This window comes from Dictyostelium discoideum, assembly GCF_000004695.1.
Source record: "Dictyostelium discoideum AX4 chromosome 5 chromosome, whole genome shotgun sequence".
In the NCBI taxonomy this organism is placed as follows: domain Eukaryota; phylum Evosea; class Eumycetozoa; order Dictyosteliales; family Dictyosteliaceae; genus Dictyostelium; species Dictyostelium discoideum.
Window position 1 is genome coordinate 2,644,245 of NC_007091.3, and position 10,000 is coordinate 2,654,244.

The 10,000-nt window shown below is 23.0% G+C and overlaps 4 protein-coding genes across 4 annotated transcripts in view; all 4 read right to left on the reverse strand.

The window, feature by feature from the left end:
- Nucleotides 1-1,275: 1,275 nt before the first annotated feature.
- On the reverse strand, nt 1,276-1,464 carry DDB_G0289377 (hypothetical protein; the record flags this gene model as incomplete). Its single annotated transcript, XM_631169.1, has 1 exon — nt 1,276-1,464. The coding sequence occupies one exon, from the start codon at nt 1,462-1,464 to the stop codon at nt 1,276-1,278; it is 189 nt and encodes a 62-aa protein (XP_636261.1).
- Nucleotides 1,465-1,870: 406 nt separating this feature from the next.
- Nucleotides 1,871-3,834, reverse strand: DDB_G0289333 (hypothetical protein; the record flags this gene model as incomplete). The annotated part of the gene is made up of 2 exons (XM_631170.1): nt 1,871-3,544; nt 3,643-3,834. 2 exons carry the CDS (start codon nt 3,832-3,834, stop codon nt 1,871-1,873), a joined length of 1,866 nt encoding a protein of 621 aa, XP_636262.1.
- Nucleotides 3,835-6,754: 2,920 nt separating this feature from the next.
- Nucleotides 6,755-8,055, reverse strand: scsA (succinate-CoA ligase; the record flags this gene model as incomplete). Its single annotated transcript, XM_631171.1, has 2 exons — nt 6,755-7,324; nt 7,678-8,055. The coding sequence occupies 2 exons, from the start codon at nt 8,053-8,055 to the stop codon at nt 6,755-6,757; spliced, it is 948 nt and encodes a 315-aa protein (XP_636263.1).
- A 394-nt stretch (nt 8,056-8,449) lies between these two features.
- DDB_G0289335 (hypothetical protein) overlaps nt 8,450-10,000 on the reverse strand; it is a gene marked incomplete at both ends in the record, with an annotated part of 2,064 nt that continues 513 nt past the window's right edge. Inside the window, one exon of the mRNA XM_631172.1 lies at nt 8,450-10,000. This exon is cut by the window's right edge and continues 513 nt beyond it. Coding sequence (XP_636264.1) covers nt 8,450-10,000 — 1,551 coding nt within the window.

Consider the following 10,000-nt stretch of genomic DNA (forward strand, 5'->3'; position numbering starts at 1 on the left):
GCTCGGTACCCTAACCTAATTCCTTGCATTGTTGCTTGTGAAAAATATGCATGTATTAAACCACTTTGTAATCCTCTTATACCTTCTGTCTTGTAAATCTGTTTAAATGCATCCCATACTCCATTATATATTCTTTGTGAAAATTAATACACAATTTTAAAATATTAAAAGAATTAAAAAAATTAAAATAATAATGAAATGAACGAGATTAATCAAAAAAAAAAATAAAAAAATAAAAAAACAAAAAAAAAAAATAATATAATATTTAAAAAAAAATTATTACCTATTTACTAGAATAACGATAATAATAATATACTAATAATAGTAATTAATAAAGGTGAACTTTTTATACTATTATTATTATTATATTTTTATTTTTATTTTTTCCTCCTTTGTATTGATATTAATATAATGAAACAATTCTTGTTATTTGTGTTATTGCTATTGTTTTTTTTTTTTTTTTATTGCGATATCTTTTTTATTGTGTTAAATTCTCATAAAATGAAGTCTATTATTAGATTAGAACTATTAATTAATTTTATATTAAGGAATTATTTTTTTTTTTTTTTTGGTTTTGTTTATTATTCCCTATTTATTTTATTTTAAAACAGAACTTTATTTTAATTTAATTTTATTATATTTATTATTTTAATTTATTTTTATTTTTTTTTTTTTTTTTTTTTTTGAAAAACACTATAGAGGCAAAAAAAAAAAAAAAAAAAAAAAAAAAAAAAAAAAAAAAAAAAAAAAAAAAAAAAAAAAAGGGGCAAAAAAAAAATTTGAAAAAATTAAAAAAAAAAAAATTAAAAATAAAAATAAAAATAAAAATAAAATTAAAAATAAAATTAAAAATATTTTATTAGATTCAAAATATGAAAATAAGATCCAAAAAAAATAAATAAAAAAATAAAAAATAAAAAATTATAAGATTAAAAAAAAAAAAAATAAAAAAAAAAAAAGATATTGTTACTTTATGTATAAATTTTCCAACGACAATGTTTTTTTTTTTATTTTATTTTTTTTATTTTTTTATTTTTTTTTTTTTGTTTATCAGATGTGTGTATTAACATTCTTTGAAATTTTTCAACTTTTTTCCATAAACTTTAAAATGATCATATGTTTTTTAACTGACTGTTTTACCAACAATAAATAGACTTTGAAAAAATGATAGCAACATAAAGATTGTGGTTGGGTGAAATTAAACCCATATTTATAAATTATTTAAAAAATAATAAAAAGATGTTTTGGTTAGTATTTTTAAATCCTAAGGTATATTTAAAAAAAAATAAAAAAAGACCATCTTTTAAGATTTGTAGTGGCACAGCCACGACAACATTGTTGAGATTGAACCACTTGACCGTTGTAAGAGGTGACTTTAATCAATTTCTCGTCTTTTGTGGTATCGATATGTTTAACTCTCCACTTGAGGTTAATATCCAATGATTTTGGAAAATGATCCAACATAAAAAATAAAAAAATAAAAAGGTAAAAACAATTGTTTTCAATATGAAAATGGATAACTTTTAGTTTAGATTTTTTTTTTTTTTTTTTTTATGTTGGATCATTTTTTTTTTATTTTTTTATTTTTTTTATTTTTTTTTATTTTTTTTTTCTTTTTTTTTTTTCTTTTTTTTAATAATTATTTATTTTTGATCTACTTTTTCAAAAAAAAAAAAAATAATAAAAAAAAAAAAAAAAAAAAAAATTTTATTTGTATAGATAATTTCTTTTTTTTTTTTTTTTAGTCTTGTTTTTTTTTTTCTTTTTTTTTTTTTTTTAGTCTTCTTTTTTTTTTCCTTTTTTTTTTTTTCTTTTTTTTTTTTTGGTTTAGCTTTTTTTTTTTTTTTTTTTTTGTTGGTTATTGATAAGTTTATTGTTGTTCGACTGGAGTGGCATTGGTTTCAGTGACAACAGTGACGACTGGAGCAACTGGTAAAGTGTTATTTGATGCCATAGCGATCATATCAGCATAGGTTGGTTGCTTCTTTTCGTTTGAAGAATCAGTGGTGGTGGCAGTGGTGACTGGGGCAGCTGGAGTTGGTGCGGTTTTCGATTTATCTTCAACTTTTGATGGTGATTTCTTTGGTTGAGATGATTGAGTGGTTGATTTTTTGTTTGATGGAGCATTGGTTGAAGCTGCGGTTTGAGTGGTGGTTGTTGTAGTTGGAGTAGCGGTAGCAGTTGATGATGATGAAGCAGCAACATTTGAAGTTGGTGCAACTGGAGTTGTTGTTGTTGTTGTTGGTGGTGAAACTACAGTGGTTTCAACTGGTAATACGCTTTTTTTATCGGCTGGACCCCATTCCATTTTTTTAGTTTCAACAACAGATGTTTGTTGTTCACTTCCATTTAAAGGTGGGAAATGTTGTGGACCTGGTGGTACAACAACAGTTGCTGCCTTTTGGCTGTGTTTCTCTTTATGTTCATCGTTTGATGAATGATTAGATTTCTTTGATTTATTGTGATGTGATTTTGGTTTATTAGAAACTGATGATTTTCTTTCGGTATTGGTGGTGGTAGTTGAAGTTGTAGCAGTGGTGGTTGTAGTGGTTGTAGTGGTGGTTGGTGATGATGGTGAAGCGGTAGTTGTGGTTGGGGTTGAAGTGGTAGCAGTTGAGGTGGTTGTATTATTATTATTGCTATTATTATTGCTATTATTATTATTATGGTGTGAAATATGTTTTGGTTTTCTTTGTGTATGACGCTTTTCTGTATTTGTATTAGTTGGTTTATTTTCTGTATTCTCTGTATTATTATTTATATTTTCTTTTGGGGTAGTACTATTATTATTGCTATTTGAAAAATGACTATTATTATTATTGTTGTTGTTGTTATATGTATTATTAAAATCTCTTCTTGGTGGTCTTGATGAATCTTTTGGACCACGTTGATAGTGTTTACGTTCACCATTTCCAGTGGTGGTAGCTGGTTGTTGTTGTTGTTGTTGTTGTTGGGCTTGTTGTTGTTGTTGTTGTTGTTGTTGGGCTTGTTGTTGTTGTTCATAGTTACTGTTACTGTTATTGTTATTGTTATAATTTCTTGACCATTGTTTTTGACCATTATAATATGAAGATCTATGTGATGAAGCAGCACCAGATGCAGCTGAAGATTGATATGGAGTGAATTGAGCACCGTTTGGTCTACCTTGTTGATGTTGTTGTTGTTGATGTTGTTGTTGTTGTGCTGGTGATGGTGTTTTCATTAAAGATTCAGATTTAATTCTAGCTTTAATTTGTTTATCTTTAAAGGTTAAATTTTTAATTTGATCGTGTGCTTCTAATGCATCTTCCTCTTTATCGAATTGAATGAACCAATAGTTACCAATATCTGATCTGACTGATGATATGGTTTTACCAGTTTCTGAAAAGATTCCTCTAATCTCTTCAACTGGTGTCTCTGTTGGGATATCTCTTAAAATAATAATATTTCTTTGTAATTTAAATGATGGTTTAATTAATGTTTTGGTTTCATCTATAATAACATTTGAACTTTTTGACATAACTTCAACAATTAAATTCATATCAGTTGTTAAATTTTTAACCATCTAAAATTATTATTATTATTATTATTATTATTATTATTTTTTATTTAGTAAATATATTTTTTTTTTTTTATTTATTTATTTTTAATGTTAAAACTTACTTTGAAATTTGCAATAACTTCAATTGCAACAAACATTTCATTATTCATTCTACTTGTAAGATAATAATCTGTTGATAAATTCTCACGAGATAAATAATATTCAATTTGTTTTTTGATGGCATCTTCCAAAGCTTTTCCTTCTAAATTTTGTGGCGTTATCGGTGTTGTTGTTGATGATGATGATGATATCATTTTATGTGTGTATATATAAGTATTTTTTTTTTTTTTTTTGTTTATTTATTTATTTACAATATTTAATTAAGAATAATAAATGTTAATATTAATTTTTTTTAGAAAAAAAAAAAAAAAAAAACCCAAAAAAAAAAAAAAAACCCAAATTTAAAAAAAAAAATAAAAAAAATTAAAAAAAAAAGGGGCCGGGGCCCTTTTAAAAAAAAAAAAAAATTTAAAAATAAATTAAAATTAAAAAAAAAAACCCAAATACCCCATTTTTTTTTTTTGAAAACGCCAAAAAATAAAAAAAAAAATAAAATAAAAAATATAGATTTGAGGTTTACCAGGATTTTTAAATTTGGATTTCTGGAAATATTTGATTAGCAAATGCATCATCATTAATTTCCCAAATAAATATCTTGTAAATTTAATATATGAAGAAATAAAGAATTACAAAATAGAAGAAGAAGAAGAAAAAAAAAAAAAAAAAAAAAAAAAAAAAAGAAAATATAAATTTATATTTCGATAATTATTGAGTGAACATACCTAATTTTGGTTGAGAAGTAGCTGAGGCAGCAGTGTTGGTGGTTGAATCTGCTGATGATGGTTGTTGTTGAGTGGTTTGAGCGTTATCCAAAGTTGCCATTTTCTGTTGTATAGTTGATTGTGATGGTTAAATATTCTATCTAAAAAAAAAAATTGATGATATTTAAAAAATCTTTTTAAAATCGCTTTCTTAATATTTATTATAATTAGTATTTGCTTTAAAAACTATTATTTCTATTACTACTATTATATATTTCTTTTTTTGTGATAATAATTCATAAGGTGTATTTTGTTTTTGTTTTTTTTTTTTTTTTTATTTTTGTTTTTGTTTTTGTTTTTGTTTTTGTTTTTGTTTTTGTTTTTGTTTTTGTTTTTGTTTTTGTTTTTATTAATATACAGGTTTTATAAAAGGAAAAAAATGAATGTTCCTTTTTTTTTTTTAAAAAAAAATGAATGTTCCTTTTTTTTTTTTAAAAAAAAATGAATGTTCCTTTTTTTTTTTTAAAAAAATAAATAGGTTTCTTTTATTATTTTTTTTTGTTTCTTTGTTTTTTTTGGTTTTATTTTTATTTTTATTTTTATTATATTTTATTTTTATTATATTTTTTACAGTAACCAAGAAAGACAAAAATGATAAATAGAGAAGAAAAAAAAAAAAAAAATAAAAAAATCTTTTTTAAACAGGAGAAAAAAATAACAAAAAAAAAAAAAAGAGTTTCAAAAGTGGTCTTTTTTAAACAGGAGAAAAAAATTTGTGTTAATCTTTTTTTTTTGTTTTTTTTAATTTTTTTTTTTTTTTTAAAAAAAAAAAAAAAATAAAAAATAAAAATTAAAAAAAAATAAAAATAAAACCCTTTTACCTGTTTTATTGTTATTATTATTATTATTTATTTTATTTTTATTATTGTTTTTTTATTATAAAATAAATGACCCAATGTTGATATGAACACATAAATTCCCACAATAGATAAAGATTAGATTAAATAGTAACAATTAATATAAAAAAGTATTATCCTTTTTTGCATTTACAAGGGGAAGAGGGTGGGTTGGTGCGTGTTATTTCTAAATAGTGGGGTTTTTTTATGACAAACACGGAGTGTGTTAAATTTAATTTTTTTTTTTTTTTTTTTTTTTTCTCTAAACAACTTTTAAAACCCAAAATATTATAATATTAAAAAAAATAATTGTAAAAAAGAGTAAACGAAGAAATTTTGTTTTGTTTTGGAATTTTTTTTTTTTTTTTTTTTTTTTTTTTTTTTTTTTTTTTTTTTTTTTTTTTTATTCGATATGATTTGATTTGATTATGATTTTAATGATGTGAAGGGAAGGAATAGTTTTTAAATATTTTTTAAATATTTTTTTTATAAACATCCAAAAATGGTTAAATAATAAAGAAAGGAAAAAAATAAAAAAAAAGAAAAATAAAAAATAAAAAATAAAAAAATTTGTGTTGATCTTGTGTATAAATATTTAACTGTTTTTGTGGTAGTACTATTATCATATTAATTATTATCGTACTATTATTATTATTATTATTATTATTATTACTACACCTATTTATTTTTATTATTATTATTATTGGCCTGCTATTGAATCTTTAAAAATATACTTTTTTTTTTATGTGTTTTTAATAATATATTATTTAATTTTTAAAAAAAAAATATATTTTTTTCTTTTTTTTTTTTTTTTCAAAAACTTTCTGTTTGATATATCCTTCTGTTTCAAATCCTTTTTGTAAAAAAAAAAATCCAAAAACTTAATTACAAAGAGATACTAATAAAAGAAAATAAAATTTCAATTTCAAAACCGAAAAAAAAAAAAAGGAAAAAAAAAAAAAAAAAAGGTTTTTTTTTTTTTTCAAAAAATAAAAAAAAAATAAAAAAAAAAAAAAAACACAAAAAAATTATAAAAAAAAAAAACTCTGATGATGGCACTATTGCTTCCAATAAATTATTTGAATAGTCATGAAAATTGCCATTTTGTCATTTATTTCTTTTCTTTTCTTTTCTTTTCTTTTTTTTTTTTTTTTTTTTTTTTTTTTTTTTTTTTTTTTTTCTTTTTTAAACTAAAATTTTGATTTTATTAATTTTTTTTTTCCAAATTGATTTAAAAAAAAAATAAAATAAAATAAAATAAAAATAATAAAAAATTAAAAAAAAAAATAAAAAAAAAAAAAAAAATTCTGGATAAAAAAACCAAATTGTCTATTATTACTCTAAAATCCAACATTTCTTTCCATTATTGATCTCTAATATTTATGAATAAATAAATAAATAAAAAATAAAATAAAATGACATATGTCAATAAACTAAATTTAATTATAATTGTTTTTTTTTTTTTTTTTTTTTTAATTGTGTTTTTTTATTATTGAAAAATTGAAAAATTGATTAGTTTATTTATTTTTTTTTTCATTCATTTTTTGTAGTATAGTTTCACCTAATTTGGCTGGTGAAAAAGTAACTGTAACACCTGCAGCTTTCAAAGCTTCAATTTTACTGTTGGCATCACCTTTACCACCACTGATGATGGCACCAGCATGACCCATTCTTCTACCTGGTGGTGCAGAGAGACCAGCGATGAAAGAGACGACTGGTTTATCGGTTGGATTATCAATTAACCATTGGGCGGCTTCTTCTTCGGCTTCACCACCGATTTCACCAATTAAAATGATACCTTCGGTTTGTGGATCTTGAGTGAACATCTTTAAACAATCGATAAAGTTTGTTCCATTGAATGGATCACCACCAATACCAATACAAGTTGATTGACCTAAACCAACAGCGGTAGTTTGAGCGACTGCTTCATAAGTTAATGTACCTGAACGTGAAACGATACCAATCTTACCTGGTTTATGGATGTGACCTGGCATAATACCAATCTTGCATTCACCTGGTTTAATAATACCTGGACAATTTGGTCCAATTAAACGAGTTTTATTTTGTTTATTAAGTAAATATTTAACCTAAAATAAAATAAATTAAAAAAAAAAATAAAAAAAAAATTCCAATAATTAAAAAGGAAATTTCATTTCATTTTTTTTTTTTTTGAATAAATTTTGAAATTTGAAATTGAAATTGAATTTGATAAAATTTGAAATTAAGTTTGTTGTTGAATAAAATATATTTAAGTTGGTTGGTTGATTGATTGGTTGATTGATTGATCGATTCATTTTTAAATTTTTTTTTTTTTTTTTTTTTTTTTTTTTAAAAAAAAAAATTAATTAAATTGATCTTCACTTTTTTTTTTTTTGTGTGTTTAATGTTTTTTTTTTTTTTAATAATATATAAATATTTTATATATTTTTTTTAAACTTACTTTAACCATATCTTGTTGTGGGATACCTTCAGTGATACAAACTACTAATTCCATTTCAGCATCGATAGCTTCTTTGATAGCAGCGGCAGCATGTGGTGGTGGTACATAGATGACGGTAGCATTTGCACCTGTGGCTTCTTTTGCTTCTTTGACAGTGTTGAAAACTGGTAAATCTAAATGTTTTTGACCACCTTTACCTGGAGATACACCACCAACCATATTGGTACCATATTCGATGGCTTGTTTACTGTGAAAAGTACCTTGATTACCGGTGAAACCTTGACAGATAACTTTAGTGTGTTTATTGATTAAAACGGATGGTTTGGTTGAGAAAAATCTCTTTCCAAAGTTACGAGCAATCATACCTGCTGAAATCATTTTTCTTTAAATATATAATGAATTTTAAAAATCACTTATTATGAAAAAAAAATAAAAAATTAAAAAAATTTTAAAAAAAAAAAAAAAAAGTTTTTAGAAAAAAAAAAATAAAAAAAAATAAAAAAAAAAAAATTTAAAAAAATTCCAAAAAAAAAAAAAAAAATCAAAAAAATTAAAAAAATAATAATGAACTATTTATTTATTTATTTTTTTATTTTTTTTTGAAATAGATAAAACATTGTTGAGTTGCTTATTCTTGAGATAAATCTCATTAAAATTTTTTTTTTTTTTGTGTGATTTATTTTTTTTATTTTTTTTTTTAAAATACATTTTTTTTTTTTTTTTTTTATTTGATCGGGCATTGTTTACAAAATTTTTTTTTTTTTTCCAGATTTTATATTTCCGGTAATTTCTTATTTGAAATAAAAGATGAGGAAATTTTTGGAGTATTTATATTACTATTTGTATTAATTTCATTATTATTATTATTATTATTATTATTATTATTATTATTATTATTATTATTATTATTATTATTATTATTATTATTATTATTATTATTTGATGAAGTAATCATTGGTATTGGTAAACCTTTAAATCTTGAAGCATTTCTATCTAACCATTTTTCAATTTTATGAATTCTTTCTTCTGGTGATGGATGAGTTGAAAGGAAATCAACTACCATTGATTGAGATTGAATAGAGGTTGAAGAGGTAGTACCCATTAAAATTGAATCATTTTTAATTGTATATTGTTGTAGCTTCTTTTGAACACTTAAAGCAGCGTATGGATTATAGTTTGCTTTTACCATAAATTCCAAACCAATTGCGTCTGCTTCAATCTCTTGAATACGACTATAACGAAGGTTCAATAAATTTGCAGAGAACATTGTTGTAAGATTTCCAGTGATAGTTTCACCAACCAAACCACGAGTTAACGTTAAAAACATGTATCCCAATTTACTGATACTCAAATGCTCAGCAGCATGACGAGCAACGGCGTGACCAATCTCGTGAGAGATGACCGAGGCTAACTCATCCTCGCTTTCGCAAATATCGAAAAGTTTTGAAAAAACAAAGATCTTACCATTTGGTAAAACACATGCATTGACAACTTCACTATTGACAACATGACATTCCCACGCCAAATCTGGTCTATCAGTGACATCGATGATACGTTTTGCAACTTCTCTAACTCTATTTTGAAGGGCATTGTTCTCTGGAAGGAAGTAATCGGATAATTGAGTTTTCATCTCTTCATAACCCATCTCACCAAGATCTTGTTCCTCCTTCTTACTATAACTAACGACTCTTGATCTACCAGTGACTGGTGCTTCGTCATGATTCAATGCTAAATAACCACCTGTTGCACTTGCCAATATTAATATTATCAAACTAATTCTCTTAAATAAACTCATTGATTTCATATGTTTTCTAACTCCACTCATTGCAATTGGTACAAATATTCTTGCAGCCTTTGATAAAATAAACATTTGTGGTGCACTACCACTAAAATGTCTAAATTGATCTCCAACTCTATTTGATGTATTTTGTAATAATATTGTTGTTGACATATTAAAATTTCTATTCTTTTTATTAACATCATTTGTAGTAGTAGCAGTAGCAGTAGTAGCAGCAGTAGCAGTAGTATAATTTGTATTTGTTGCTGTAGTAGTAGTAGTAGTAGTAGTAGTAGTATTTGTATTTGTTGAAGTTTCTACATTTTCAATATCTTCATTATTATAATTATTATAATATGGTTTTGAATTAAATCTTAAATTAGAATTACAATATTTTTTAAAATCTTTACATTTGAGATCAACTAAATAATAAGAAATCATTGGATTTTGAATGAATTTATAAAAAGTATTCTTTAAAGATAAAAATAATTTTGGATTGCTTTGATTTTTGTTATCTTTACAACTTTGATTTCTTTGTTGATGTTG